The 16164-nt window shown below is 35.8% G+C and overlaps 1 protein-coding gene across 2 annotated transcripts in view; it reads right to left on the bottom strand.

Annotated features, from left to right (window-relative positions):
• Positions 1-16164, bottom strand: part of MINDY3 (MINDY lysine 48 deubiquitinase 3) — a 52112-nt gene that overhangs the window by 19367 nt on the left and 16581 nt on the right. For both annotated transcript variants that reach the window (XM_027720541.2, XM_039388506.1), the window contains 5 exons: positions 16030-16144; positions 15541-15614; positions 15012-15091; positions 9514-9584; positions 8267-8347 (listed from right to left, as the gene is read on the bottom strand). In XM_027720541.2, the coding sequence (XP_027576342.1) occupies positions 8267-8347; positions 9514-9584; positions 15012-15091; positions 15541-15614; positions 16030-16144 (421 nt within the window). The remainder of the gene's footprint in view (positions 1-8266; positions 8348-9513; positions 9585-15011; positions 15092-15540; positions 15615-16029; positions 16145-16164) is intronic.

Below are 16164 nucleotides of genomic sequence, written 5' to 3'. Positions count from 1 at the left end.
AAAAAAAAGGAAACAAAACTCAGCTTTTTTCCCCTCTCCATTTGCTGAGATTGCATCTTATGACTAGAACAGCATCTTTGACCTCTGCCTAATCTCCTTCATAAATACACCATCACGTCAAAGCCTGATATGAACACTGGAGCATACCATTGCATTTACAGAATTTCTGGAAAGGAGTGTTCTACTGCATAAAACTAACACCCTTCTTTCCATTCTTCACTTGTTGCCAGATTAACTATTAAGCTAATGTCTTCTTCCTAACTGTTTGTGTACCATTCAATGACTTGTAAACTAGTGGGAAATGAAAATGCACTAAATTTATTGAAGTCAAAGCTTTTGGTCTAAGACTTTAGAAGGCCTTTGAGGGAATCAATGAGAAGTTTATGCCTCTCCCCTCCACTTACTCACAAATATTGAACAAACTACAAATTGGTTAGGATGTAATAATACCTCCTCCACTATCAGAGGGCTCAAATAAGGACAGTATTATTATTTTGGGGAAATTTGAGAAGTATCCTAATACATGCAGAAAGCTAAAGTGTAGTGCAAAATAATTTTGAACACTAAAAACCAAGACATAAACATCCAAACAAGCAAAGGGCTTACGAAGAAGAGCTTTATTTTTCAGGCCAAGATCTACTATAAACTAACCATTAACTCATTCACTATCAGACACCGGAAGGATTCCTAGTTGTGCCTCGTAATATTCCATAACAATGACCCACCGAAGGAAGGTCATTGTAAAACAATTATGCAAAGACATATCTATAAACAATACCTAATTTCAGAACATTACCAGCAGACTGCAATAGCTACAAACATAACACGCGCCAAATGCAGATTCAAGTGGTAAATATTAATGCATTAAGTGAGGTGGATATGCTTGGTGCCCCAGCAGGAATAAAAAAAGAAACACAACATTCAGGAGGACATCATATTACAAAAGGTGTTTTTGAGGAAACTTCAGGTGAGTTCTCTATGGATGGCTGCATCCTACTGCCTTGCTATCCCAGCAACAGCAGAAACAATATTTTGCTATTTTATGTAGCTGAAAATAAAATAATTGTGTCAGAATTAAGTGAGACATGTACCTGGAAAAGTGAAGGCACCTGACTAGTGGAAGAACCAAATGATGGAGGAAAAAACCATCAGTATTCTGTTTTTCACTTGATTTGGAATTACGAATAACATTTTTTTATACAACATTTCTTTAAATATCAATTTGATTGATATTTAAATACTACAATACTATTAAAAACTCTTATCAATTTATTAATTGTGTTTTAACAATGAGCCAGTATGTCTTTCCTCCAGATTTCAAAAACAGAATATCTACCCGTCATGTGATGACTCAGGCCCAATGTCTTCGCTACTGTATCAAATATAGCTGGAACCAACATTGTTTTCACACCTAAAAGGGATACAGAATGATACAAGTTCTCAGCCTTTGTTTCTATGCAATACTTTTACTTTCAGAGTTTACTTGATACAGTGCCTTATAAATTATAAAATTGCATTTAGCAATTTCTTTGATATATTTACTATTTGCAAGCCACTCTGCATAGTCTACCAAAAAGAATGAAACAACTAAAATGTATTTCTTTAAATATCAGTCTTTCACTTCATAGGCTAACATACATGCAAACTAGATGTTGTTCGTACCCTCCTCCTTCCAGAAATAGGAGGCTGCAACTCCTTCTAGATGCTAATAAGTACTCCTATGGGGTAGGACCCAATCTGTTACCTTCCAATCCCCAATTTCAGTTTACATATGAAAATCATACATTCTAATATGAAGAAAAAGAAAAAGTATTCCTCAGGACAGCGCTATGAACAGGGAGTAAGTGATCCACCATTTCTATACCGCTCTCTGCCTTTTTTACAACATGTGCTTTACACGCTCACCACTACAAGCTGTTCAACTGAAAAAAGAGCCAGCTAGTTGACAAGTTATTGTCAAAATACTGTCTCATGGAGATGACTGTACTACTAGTCTCAAATATGTTCCCATACTATCTTTAAAAATCAGACAAAAGTTTGGTTTTTAACCAACTGATGTATATTCAGCAAGGGGAAGGTCAACAGAGCACACACTTGGAAGGGAACTAGGAAGCTGGAAAAGTGAATTGATAAATGACCTCTAGAATCACTTTTCATCCTAACTGTATTTAAAACAGGCTTAAAATGATTAAGGAGACTTTAAAAATATCCTGAAAATGTTTAATGTGATATTCATGGTCATTATTTAGGCATATTTGCTTTCTAAGTTTTCCAATTCGGAAGTGCTCCTACAACATATTAAACTGAGAGCTTAGCAGCTCGTAGGTAATTATTTTTTTCACTTGTGGATCTAGAAAAGGTTCTTGCATTGCACTGGCTTTCTAGCCTTCCATCTTTCAGGCCTCCTTCCTTCCTTCATTTCAAAGGGTATTTCATTCAACAAGTGGTAGTGTTTTATTTTGAATTTTTATAAGCTAAATTTTGGTGGATAAAAAGTTCCTACTGGAACTGCTAGAACTACTCCCCACACCCCATTTTACAAGTTTTCATCTAGGCTTTGAAACTGTGTGCCCTGAGTCAGTACAAAGGTGTTCTCATCTACCTGAGCACAGAACAGTATCAAAATGTGTAACATTTCAGGATGAATTCTTTTCAGTGACACAAAAATTGGAACAACTCAAACACATGACAAGTGGTATCCAAACAGACCTACTCTCAGCTACTTCATATATAAAAAATGAACCTCCCTCTCTGAAAGAAAACAGATGGATGAGAAGTTTTTTCCCAAAAGGAAGTAATCTGCTTATTTGCTTAGGGGCACATACAATTACATTTCATGGACTGTACCACTCAACCATGAAAAAATGCCCTTAAATGATCATTGTGAAAGCTGTATATAATGGGATGAAAGTTAAAAATTTTCTAAAACTTTAGAGAACATATAGATATGACTAAATAGCTGAAATTAGTCAGACAATTGGGGTAAACACAGCAAATAAAACTCTTTTAGGAAGGTAAATCCCAAATAATTGGTTGGATTAACATGCAGAGTCTTGTGTCTCTCAGTTTAATGATCTCTACACTACAATTTCTGTGTCTAAGAACAAACAATGCAAAACCTCATGACTGAGTTACCTCTTTATGATCTGAGCAGCAAGTCCTCATAATTGCTACTCATTACAATGGTATGCACAGCACTTCTGACAAGAGCAATACAATCTGGGCCTAATTTCTAAATGTTCTCGCTTCAGAGCTTTGCCACAAATTGTCAAAATGCCCACCACTGCCCAAAGATTCATTTCTCTGTTGTTCAAAGACATTGAGTTTTTTACCCAACCTCAGGAACTGGAGGACCACCAAAGTGCTCTCTAATACTTTTTACATGCAATTTCCTCAACATCTACAGGTATACAATTGTACTCCAGTCTTGATAAAAGTCAGCCATGAGATCTTAGATTCCATGGTTATGGCTTGCTCTTCCTAGTTCAATATTTTTAGCTACTATACTAGGCTAAAACCTAAATAAAATCTCTACGTCTAGATCTTCAAAGTCTATAACTGTGTGACAGGAACTTATATCCCACTCCATCCTTCTAATAATACCTGAAACATCCAAAAATGCTGAGCAACTAGAGTCCTGCCTGACTCTGGAATAAAGAGTGACCACTGACTCTAAAACTTGAAAATCTAAGTCAGGTCCACTAAAAATCCTGGAAATTTAGTACGGTCTCTTGACTCTCTGATTTAAGATGTAACAATGTATGTCATCATCACAGTGTTTCCAGCATTAGAACATTATTTGGCCTCTGTAACATGCATTACTGAATTTCTTATAGCACAGTGATCTATGAGCCCTACCCCTTAGCTCTGCAGATCAGCCCCACCTGTCTACCAGAGACATAAACCTCAATCTTCCCACTCAACCTTTCTGTTATCCTCCACATATCTCTGCTCTTCTTGGAAGTCGAGTTCTGCAAGACACTTTGTAGGCCTGAGTGGATGCCAGGGAGGTGGTAAAACCAGAATTAGTTCTTTATCTCTTGGACTGGAGAGGGCATACCTGGGTCTTCACAACCTTTTTCCTCTCTCCCTAACTTTGTGCAAGACGTGAAAATGTTCTGTACAAAGCTGGTAAAGCCACTCAAAGGAGCTTTGCTTTCTCCACTATTTAAAAATTCTTTTAGTAAAGCTGAAGTACAGACCATCAAAAACTACGAGCATACAGGGAGATCTGGTATTTCCTAGCAGCTATCCAGATTTGTTACCTTCAGAGAAGATAAAACCACAATGACTTTGGATAAATTGATATCATGAACTGGTTTCATTAGAAACAAATATACTACCACACACTGCTGCATCACATATAGTCTCTTTTACTACAATGAAAAGTGTAGACAAAATCTGAAAGTTACTTGATAATGCTGGTTTGAAAATCACTTACATGAATGAAAAAAGCACAAATTCTCCCACAGAAAACATCTCAAATAATCAATAAAGAAACTGTCCAGAAGTGCCTGTTCATAAAAAGAACCACCTGTAGCAGGAACACATTCATGGCAAGTAAAATTGGAGTAGACCCACAAAGAGCAGAAAAAGTTAAGCTCTGTGAGCTCACAAAGAGCTAGAATAGGGTAGATACCTTTCAGAAGTATTTTATTTTGAGGTGCCCCTTGCCAACTGTGATTCTTCATGTCTAGAAATGCTACAATACCATAACTGAAAATGGATAGCCAATTCTGTTGTGTCCTGTGTGCTCCAAAACCTAGACACAAACTAAGGGAATTTTTTTAAAACTTAGACAGTTGAAGTGTCCCCACAGACAGTTTCAATCACCAGACATTCATTCCATGCTCTTTTCACTTTCAAAGAGTCTGAATTCAAACTTCCAGACTGTGTGGATTTGCATGTCAGCAGATAGTATTTAGAAAGCAGCTGTTAACCTGCTGTTGGTCTTCCTATTGTTTGCACTGGAACATTTTCTTACTATATTTTGCATAACATTTCAACCTGTTGGTATTCTTTTATAAAGTGTCTGACCACACTTAGACATTCCTTAAAGTTCTCAATAGTCTCAGCTTGTCATAACTTCCTATGTTATGAGTATCATAAAAATAATTAAGAACTGCCCATACAGCATTTCATCAAAAACATCACAGCCTTAAATAGAGCTGCCCCACTTCTCACTCCTCTTCCCTACAATAAAGAAGACAAAAAAATAAAAAACCCCTGTAGTCTTAAAGCTGATTTTTAGAGGACATTTACAATACCATATATCTGCCTTCGCACCATCTGTCTCAGCGTGTCAGACTGAAAGCTATCTTGTTTGCTTTTGTTGCACTGAGGCCATTTGAAAGTTTCCCTATTCACTGAAAGGAAGGGAGGGCAGGGAGAGGCAGAAATGATGGCTGCTTTGATTTAGTTGCCTATGAAGAATCTACATACTCACCTTTACAGGGAAACTCTACCTTGTTGCAAAATGCAGAGTCCATGACCGCTAAGAGTAATAGCCATGCTAATTTTTTCAGAAAATGTTAAATTGGACTGCTGAGCATTAAGCAACTTTCTGACTTTACACACACACAGTTGTAATTGAAAGAAAATGATTGTACTAGTTACTTAATAATTAATTACTAATTAATTCATTGCTAGGACTTGTCTGCCCTCCCAACTATTGATGTTTTTTCTGCTCTATTACGACACATATAAATATTAGAGTTCTGAAGAACTACTTAGGTAATACAGATGTTCACGTGGCCTTTGACTTCATAACATACTCGTCAGCAGAACGTGCTGTAGAACTTTTGGCCAAGACAGTCAACCTTAGAAATTAATACATGGAAGACGGGAGGTTTCATTTCAGATGTTTCCAGATTCTATTTTCTTTCCAAAAGATCTAACTACAAAAAATTATTTGGCTGATGACAGGTCAACTAAGTGCCAGGTAGCAAAACTATTGATATTCTCTTCAATAAAATGTGCTTCAGTCAAAATTGCACTTCTAAGGAAGAAATTATTTCTTGTTATTTCTCTCTACATCCAATTCTTTGTAGTAAAATGAGGCTAATAATTCTGGTATGTACAAAATGCTATGACAATCAAGATACGGAGATGAAGACCGTGCAGATAGAATAAAACTTGTTCTTTCAGCAACGAGAGAAACTGCGGACCCACTGCAGACTTCTGTTAAAACTAGGAGATGACTCAGCTGTCTCCATTTAAGGCTATTTCATGCAGCAGCAGTTGCAAGAGAACTTAAGCCAAATCACATACTTCAGTTAATTTTTTTTTTTCACTTTAAGCTGTGTGACCTTCAGCTCAAAGATACTGTGCTTCATTTTGCTCATTTATTACAATCCATTGAAAATACAGAAAGTTTTAGAATGGTAGCTATGAATAGATTTAATTATTTTAGAAAGTATGACTGAAAAACATTTCTCACAGTCACTGCTACAGAGGAATGGTCCACAGTTAGAGAAGTGCAAATATATTCTTGCATTCAGCAATAGATGTCTACAGCATTTAAATCAAAATGTTCCAAGATACAAAAGATGGTTTATCATTCATTCCACAATGTTTATCATTCATCAAATGTAAAAAATCTGAGTATTAAAGAACAGCAGCCAGTTTTTTTAAGTAGGGTAGTATGCAGAATTTGAGTAAAATCTTTTGCTTGTTAAACCTCCATGCTCATGAAAAGTCCCTGGGATAGCAGTGAAGACCGTCCTGTTGCCTCATTTTCCCATGCTACTTGTCCATAGTGACAGCAGCCTAGGAATATTGCTGTTTCTAGACTTCTAGACCCAATTACTCAGCTAATGACAAAAGTGACTACCATTATGCTTAATAATTGCCTAACATTCTTCTACTTAAGCATAAGGGGTTAGGCTCCTGTAAAACATACACAGTTTGAAAGAATTTAAGTTAAAAAAAATACGCTTTATCAGCACTGGTTTCGACTCCACAGTTCATTTTTCTCTTTCCATTCTGAAAATTTCTTTCTCATGTAATCAAACTCGCCATCAAACTAGAAGCTACATCCTCAGTATCAAACACCATCTACACAACTACACATGCTATTTTAACATCTTGCTGACTAGCCATTGGCAATTAATTCAAGTTTCTTCCTGTAGTTTTTGGCATGTAGCTTCAATTGATACAATAATGGATTGTCAACATGATTCATATTTCCACTATAGTCAACATCTCTGCTCCACCTGAAATGCTCAACAATCACTACTTTACAAAGGGTGAGGTCAGACATGCAAATTCAGGGACTCAAGAGCTTTTACACATCTTCAGCTCCTGCTTTGTTTAATAATAACAAAAAACCCCCCCCTAGGGAATTCTTTGCCAAGACCGTGTCAATTCCTTATTCTGCTTTTTAGTTCCTAAGATATTAACCACAAGCTGAAGTTTTCCACAGCCTAAGTAGAGTTTTTTAGTAAGAAAAATCTTAGCATTTGTGTTGTCTTTTTAAAGATTAGGCAAAAATTTTACTTAAGGAAATTCAACAGCTCAAGAATTTATAGTTTTATCTTTGTCATATGTTTTACTATCTATTTTTAAGATTTATACCTAAAATATTAATTTTTAAGGTATTAAGTACAGGGAAGTTAATTCCTAATAAGTACTAATAAATACAGTAGTAAGTACCATTTGAAGTTTCAATATAATTTTTAATCAGAAACAAGTGTTATATAAAAATAAAATGTAGGGAAAACAACTTGCAGTTGTCCAATAAAGAAACAGAATTTGTCTCCTCGGAAAACCTGGTCTAAGATTTTAAACTGAGAGGTACGCTCAAAAGGATGTCTCACAGATTACATACCTGACAGTGTAAATATAAGGAAATATCACAACAGTCCTGATATCTATTTTTAATCTAGAACAACCAAGTATCATTATAGATTAAAAATTGTGTTAGGAAGATTAAACTACTGAAGTCACCTACACTAACTACTTTCTTTTTATATTTCTCTTGCATTGTAGAAATTTAAGATAGTACTTACCCCAAGCATGGTGTTCTAAAGCATACCCCACCCCCAGCCCAATAAATTAAGCTAAAACCAAAAGACTTCACTGAAGTTTATGAGCTATCACTAAATTATGTGAACAACTCTACCTTCAAGGGAAGGCTTAATTGAAAGGTTTGGTGACTATATTTTTACATTAAAGCCACATGAAACTCACACGGTAGCAAGATTTGTACTTTGAATTTATGTGGTGTTTATCTGCCTGAGGTTACCAAAAATCACATCTAACATACCTTGGCAAAGAAGACTGTGAGGTGCGTTTCACTGCCAAGTATCCAAATAGGAAATTTTGGAGACTTCAAATAGGAACCAACCTAAAAAGACACAACAAAATCAGAAACACAAAGCAAACCCAGAGAAGTCACCTAGTTAGTGACCAAGTTAATGAAAATTCAGTCAGTGCTCTGACAACTAACATAATATGTTCAATAAAACGACATAACTGTGTAAAATACTTAGGTTCCAATTTTGATCACTGATTGCTGTTTGACTTGGAAAACAACATAGCTTAGGATATATAAGACATCAGACATATATAAGACTGTGGTATCAATGATATCCTTCACTTCAGCCGTGGTGACGTGCTCCGAACACTGCACACTACTCCTATGCTTAGCAATACTAAAATCGGATGCTAAATGAGGTAGAAGTCCACTTGACTTATAAGCTGGTTTTGGATGAATCAATTCAGAATTGATATTTATTTAATAAACGAAGGGACAGCCAGTTACAGTCAACACACCAACATTCTGCCACCTACATTAACCTCTTTAACCCTGAGATAAGCTAAAGGAATTCAATAGAGATTGAAAAGACAGCAAAGAACGACCAAAAAGGCTTTTGAAACAAAGAGTATTAACACTGTTTCAAAAGCAGCCTTTGCTTTCCCTATTAAACTGTCTTTATCTCAACCCATAAGTTTTCTACCTTTTACCCTTCTGATTCTCTCCCTGATCCCACTGGTGTGTGAGTGGGTGCATGGTGCTTGGCTGCTGGCTGGGGTTAAACCACAACAGTAAGGCACAAAAGTTCTCAAGTAAGAACCTGAAATCAAGAGATTCTGTGTCACAACAGGAAGACACAATACGGACTAGGGTGTCCATCAGTTACTTTCAGATGTTCAGAGATAACCACATTCACAACAGCAAGCCACTTTGGGACCTCACAGTTTTATAACCATCTATATAACTTGCATTAAGAGTTATTTCAGTAAAAACATGAGCTTCTAACTAGCTATAATAAATGAGTGCAATAAAGTTCTAATTTAAGTAGCATCAAACAACATTTACTCAATAAGATGCATTTAACAATTTTATTATATTTCTACTATTTTAATATATTAGTCTCAGTTTTAATTTGAACATAATTTGAAAGTTAAGATCTCAAATTGTACATAGTAAAGTTTTCAGTAAAACTGTTAAAAAAAGCCCACAACACCTTAATGAAATAAAATTTTTAAATTATATAGAAAACAGCTTACCTTACAATATCTCAGAGATTCCATCAATGTCAAAAAGCCTACTGTTGCCTGTTTGTGTATGCCAAGAAGTTCTGTTCAAAATAAAACAACATTTATTCGAGAAAAATCTGCAAATCCTATTTTAACCCATTTTTTCTTACTTTTAAAATTAGTCAAGTAATAACTTTAAGGCATGCACTTTTAGTAACAATGGCAAATCATTAAGGTACAACCAAAATTATAAAGGTTTAATAACTTCCCTCTCTATAAAGTAAGAGCCAAACTCATGGTTTTAAAAGCTTACTGTTGATAGCCTCTTTTCAAAAATTTTTGGAATTAGTAGGAGATGAAGTACTTTCAACTTACACCACAATTATTCTCAGAAAAACCTATGAAAAACAGCTATCTTGGAGAGGAAAAAATCCTATATATATGCACATATGTATTTTTCTTCCTCCCCCACTCTTTTTTTTTTCTTAAAGAGTTCCTTGGCCATATTTATCTAAACATTTCACATTCTGAGTAATAAAACACAATTTTGCAAAAAAATAGTTTCATTAGTAGGAAAATTAATTTGATTTTCTGTACTGACTTCCACTTAATGTATCATAGAACTCTCAAACACACACACAGCTGTCAGGAATAGCTCAAATATTTACGTACTACTGATTGAAAGAGCACTTACAGAGCCTTATTTGAGGTTCTCTAATAAAGAACGAGAAAGTACTTCAAAATTCAAGCTTTGAAACGAATTATAAGGATTTGGAAGAATGTCTGGGCTTACATATACATCATCTTAACAGTTCCAAGTACTGTCTGCTTGGAACAGCTCTGCTAGGTCCCCAAACACTGCCTAAACAAGAGCAACACATACCTGGAAACATACATCATGATCAATTTAATAAGATCTGGATTTCCTTTTTTTCCAGTGAACGTTGACTTTCGCATTTGAAAGTTCCCTCTAAAACACCAAGTTGCAACTATATTTTTTAACATTGATGATTCATGTACAACAGCATAAAACTATGAAGTCTTTATGAGCTAAAGCCTCAGGACAACAGCGAGTGTAAGAAACCATTCTAAATCTTAAAAAATTCTGGACTGGAAGAAATCAACTCTGCATTTCATTGTAACTCACAGCACTAGGCATGGTATGCCATGCTCCCTTCACCAACTCCAAGTTTACTGAATTTTGCAACAGTGCAGTACAATTACTATAGTAGTGGTTTAACTTTTCCCTCTACTGTTAAGTGAAAAAAAATTCATCCAACTCTGAAAATCAAAACCCAAAAAACTTACAAACTTGTTCACTACCTTTGTGGCCTGGAAGCACAACTCCTTCCTTAGAGTGTTGGCTATACATATTAAAAGGCTCTTGCAGTGCAAAATTCTTTGATCCGAAACTGTGCTTTCATGGATTATCTTCAAATTTGCTTGGAATTAAAACATTCAGGGGTGCACAAAAACACTTTGCAGAACCCCATTATCTCACTGACTTATAGGAGTGTTGCTATAAATTGCCATACACTGAGGCAATTCATCCTTTCTTTGAGCCGAGAGCAAGAGGAGCTATAGCCCAACTAAAAAAAAATAGTGAAGGATCCTTCAAACTAGTGAATAGCTATCATACAGAAATAGTACATTTATATGTGCAGTGACAGGAAACAAGTGGCAAAAGTAAGCAATAGTACGTTTAAGAAATAATTTTACACATCACATATATTTCTTAAAAATATCACATGTATTTCTCTAAAACAAAAATCAATGTAAGGTTCAGTCTGCTAAACAAAGGTTTCAGGTTTAGGATCCAATGCTTGGAACAGAACAATAAAGCCACATATAAACAGTATTTAATATTCAGAAAATTACTTTAAAAAATTCTATGATTCTATTATCACGTACTTTGTTCCCCGACAGATAACTACATGAGAACTCTGACTGATAAGGAGAAAGATGGGATTCTGGGTACAACAGTAGCCACAGAGCGTGAATATCCTGAATAGTTAGTTCAATTAGTTCAATTGTTGTTCAATTGTTTGTGTGTTAGTTAGTTAGTTCAATTGATTGTGTGTCTGGAAGCTACTACGTTAACTTCAGCATGTAGTCATTGGTGTCTACTCATGCCTCCTTCAGAATTAGCCAACAGAGAAGACAGACACAAAAGCAAAAATCACTTCTGGATGACTTATGAGCAAAAAAAAAAAAGGAGGACTAGCTGTCCTAAATCAAAGTTCATCCTGTGAATATCCTCACTCCACAAAGAGAAAAGACCCCTGGAAGAGATCTGATAACACCACAGATCACCTACGAAAATCAATAACTATGCCCCTTGCAAGAAAGTTAGTTTCTCTTTTTTGGAAAAGTATTTTACAAAGTACTCAAATTTTTAAACAGGTGGAAAAACGGAGCCTTTAAAAAAAGTCAGGCCCAAACTAAGGATGGTTTATCAGTCAAACTAAGGACGTGAGGATTCTGGTACCAACCGCACCGGCACATCGCCACCCAGCGGCGACACCAAACACCACAAACTCCGGGCACTGCCTGGGAAAAGCAGCTACAGCCTCATCTGAACTCACAGGAAATTGATACACTGCACATAAGAATGACGGTCCTGAGAAAAAGCAGAAAAAAATCTACTTCCCCATATCTTCCCACTGTGCATATTTGTGGCAGGAGAAGCGACTACAATAAGAAGAAAGGTTTAAAGGAGAATATGTAGATAGTCAAAGAAGAGGTATTTTTACCACTGGTGGCCAAGAACAATTCCAGCTAATAACTCCTACTGTATTTGGAAAATATGCGATAGTGTAAAAGTCAGAGCTCTAAGTACAATCTGCAAACTACCTGGTAATTCCTCAAGTTTGCAATTCAGTATGTTCTTTGTCACTGTTAAAATTACTGACAGTACCTTTAAAGTGGTTTATAAACTATTTTAATGATTTACTATTAATTAAAAACTGCTTATCTAAACAGCTGAACAAGAGGTCAAGTGACTTCAGATAACTTGTGAATAAAAAAGTCACCAAACGTATTCAGTCCTTGTTATTTTGACATCTGCAACTCTTCCAGGTGAGAAACTCACAGCACTGGCCCGAAAAAAGCTGAAGGGTACAAAGAGACACAAAATACAAAAGAAACGATGGAAGAAAAAAAGATGACAAAAAGGATTGTTAGATGCATCCAAAATTTAGTCTTGTCTAAGAAGTTGTGAACAGTACTGGCTGCTCCTTCTTTTTGATAGACTTGATAGATCTCTTGATCAGTTGATAACAGATATGATTATAGACTTAAGACAGTGAATAAGCTGGCTTTGACTATAATTATCCCAAGGGCTTGAAGAAAATGGAGAGCTCCCAATAGTAAAGTCCAATTACTTGACTGGTCAAAAACTAACAGGTCACATAACACCAAATCCTCAAGAAGTACTACAGATCATTTTCTGTTCCCCCCAAAAAGAGAGAGATGTTTCTTTGGGAATTCTGCTTCTGGATTTTTAGGGCAGAATTGACTGAGAATCTAAATGTGGAATATTACTCAGTGCAAAATGAGTTCAGCATTCTCAGAAAAGGAAAGAATTCCAACTTGAAGAACTACGGAATAAAGCCTGCCAGAAAGATAATCTGAAAGACAAAAAAGGGAATGAACTCACAGGTTTCATAAACAGTTTACTGAATTGCAGAAGACAAAATTATCCCAATGTAAAGGAAAGCTGCAAGAACAATTCAGATTGATTGATCATAATCTAAACATTCAGAATGATAAAAAATAATCTAACTATCAAAAAGGGGAAATTAAAAATACTTAAGAGAACACACAGATAAAACCCAGAAGGCTAATGACAACAAATTTCAGTTAGAAATAGGGGGGATAAGTGACAACAATATTTTATACATGCAGCAGGAATCAGGGTAGGAATTGAGTGATAAAACACAAAATGAAATGAGATAAAGAAAATACAAGTATTGAAAGCCATCTCTGCTTTAATTAACAAAAAGGTATATGATATACCTTTATATACTCAAGACGAGTAATGATGAGATAATGCCGTCGGCCATAAAAAAAATGAATAAAATTGGCTAAAAAACTGCAAATAAGACAGGCCTGTTCAAGTTTGGAGATCTTAATGAAATTCATTATATAATACTCAAGTAGCTAGACAAAGTCAGACTCTGAAGCACTAATGATTACCTTACATATCAAAGGTATAGGAATTGTAAGAAAACTAGAAAAGGGAAAACTGGGTCCTTACCCTAGCAAAAACAACATAAAAAGCTAGAGGAGAAACCCACAAGAAAGGATGATTTTAAGCTCTAAAGGGTTAGTAATCAATTTGCATTACTAGGAAGAAAAAAAAAAAACAACAAACAAAAAACCAAAACCAACCAAACCAAAAAAAGCAGCCACTATTGGCTCATCAATAATACACTGCAATAATCCATTCTGAATGCCCTGGTAAGAAGTCTACCAAATAGAAGAATGTTAGATAAAATACCCAAATGACATTCTATACATCGAAAAATACAGGCTGTAGGGAATCATAATCAAGTGCAAGTCTAAAATGTCTCAAAGGAGATTATACTACTCATTCATTGTCAAACCAGAGCATTTAACTTCAAGTCTTTAATGGATCTGTTTTGAACCTCAGTTCAAGTCAGTATTTTCAGTGATGACTGAGATGATGGAAAATCATCGTAAAAACATGCTGAGATGTACTTTGAAGAGACTGAGATGGCTCTTTGAAGAGAGAGAAGATATGAACACTTACACAATTCGAACTCTTTCTGCTTTCAGATGACCTCTTTGTAAGATGAAATGTGAAAAACCAAAAGCCCCCTAATCATCTTGGTGAGCCTCTATAGAACTCACTCCATGATGTCTATGTCTTTCCTGCACTGGGGAGCCCAGAGGCCACCACTCAGAGGTTGTCCCACAAGTGCCAGAGGGAAATAACCACCACTTCCCTCCAGCTGCTGTCTACCCTCCTCCCAGTGCAACCCATGATGCAGCTGCCCCTCTTTGCCAGAAGGGCACACTGGTGACTGTGCAACTGACTGCCCACAAAGGACTTTGGGTCCTTTCCCACAAAGTTGCTTCCTAGCCAGCCAGTGCTGCCCTGTCCTGTTACATGGGCATATTCCATCCCAGATGCAGGACTCAGGGTGAATTTCATGATGTTCCTGTCAATCCATTTCTCTACTCTGATGTGGCTGCTCTGAATAGCGGCCCTGTCCCCAGTACTCTGGCTAACCTTCCCAACTTGCAGAGACTGCACTCCCTTCCATCATCCAGGTCATCCGGTACCTTATAATTTCAACTTGTAGCTGACAATCCTTTATTTCCAGATACTAACATGAGAAATTTCATGCAAGGATGTTTTATTTCCATTTGAAGTCTGCTTAAATCAAAGGACAGTAAGCAAAGAGAATGTCCAAACAGAAATGGAGCATACTCCAAATCAGTAGGTCAGCGTCTCATAGTATGTAAGAATTACAAACAAGCATAAACCAGAATCAACTTACTCATTCCGGAACATTCTCTGTCTCCATCCCACACGTTAGAAACAGCATGTCCCGTCAAGAGCAGGTTAATCAAACTTTGGCTATATAACAGAAAGAAATTATATAAGAAATTAAAAGAGATGTATAATTTATTTCTGAAAATGTGTTTATGTCTAACAAATGAAAAAATTATTGCATTACCCAGCTAATAATTTTGGAACTATTTGCCATTAGTTAGCATGTGTTTGTAATTCAGCAACACTAATTATCATCTCCATTTTTCAACTAAAAACTTCATATAAAAATGTGGCCCTGAATTTGAGAATTATTCCTCTGAAGTTCAGCAATAACAGAAGTATTTCCTCAGAACTGATGCACTAAACGGAGTTAGCAGTGAAAAAGGCACACAGTTTTCAGTGTGGTTTTTAGTTAGTTATAACTGAATCTGTGTCATGTCAGTGATTTTCCAAAAGAATGATCAGTTAGAAAAACATAAAAAATTAGCCCACGAAGCTGTTTTAAGTGGTAGTTACCATATTTTGCAGCTTACCTTCCATGACCATAGACAGGATCTATCAATGGCTCAGTTGCATCTTCAATTTCATTTTTTATGTTTTCAATACCCTGCAGAAAAATTACAAGTATTTTTTTCTATCTGAGGGAACAAATTAAAATATTTATACAACAGCAGAATTCAATAGTAAAACACTAGGAGGCTGATGTTCTTATATGAATTGATAACTAAATGGGCAGCTTTCTCTTGATATATATAAGGAAGGATGTTTCCAAAACATGTAATTCTCAGGTCAGAAAAGGAAAAAATCAAACCAAAACCCAAAAAGCAAAGGACTGAGCTTTTCAAGCATTTAGGCTGGAAATGTACAGCAATATGGGTGAAGATACCATTCCATACATTTATCTAGATTTGACTTAGTTTATCAGTTTATTGTTCACCTTTTACAGAAAAAGGGTTACAATCAAATTTCCTCTTAAAGAAATAAAAAAAACTCACACAAAAAATATCAAACAACCCACAAACCTTTGTCAGTATTACAGAATACAGAAAGAGTAATACTCCAAATCTGTTTGTCCATGCTGAATATTGATCCCAAACAGCATCCTTCAGTTCAGGGAAGCTTTTGAATGCTCGTTTGCTAAAGATAAAAAAACCAAC

This window comes from Pipra filicauda, unplaced genomic scaffold (assembly GCF_003945595.2).
Source record: "Pipra filicauda isolate LSUMZ 115617 unplaced genomic scaffold, ASM394559v2 scaffold65_size3143899_pilon, whole genome shotgun sequence".
Lineage (NCBI taxonomy): Eukaryota > Metazoa > Chordata > Aves > Passeriformes > Pipridae > Pipra > Pipra filicauda.
This window is presented reverse-complemented; position numbering and strand designations above follow the sequence as displayed.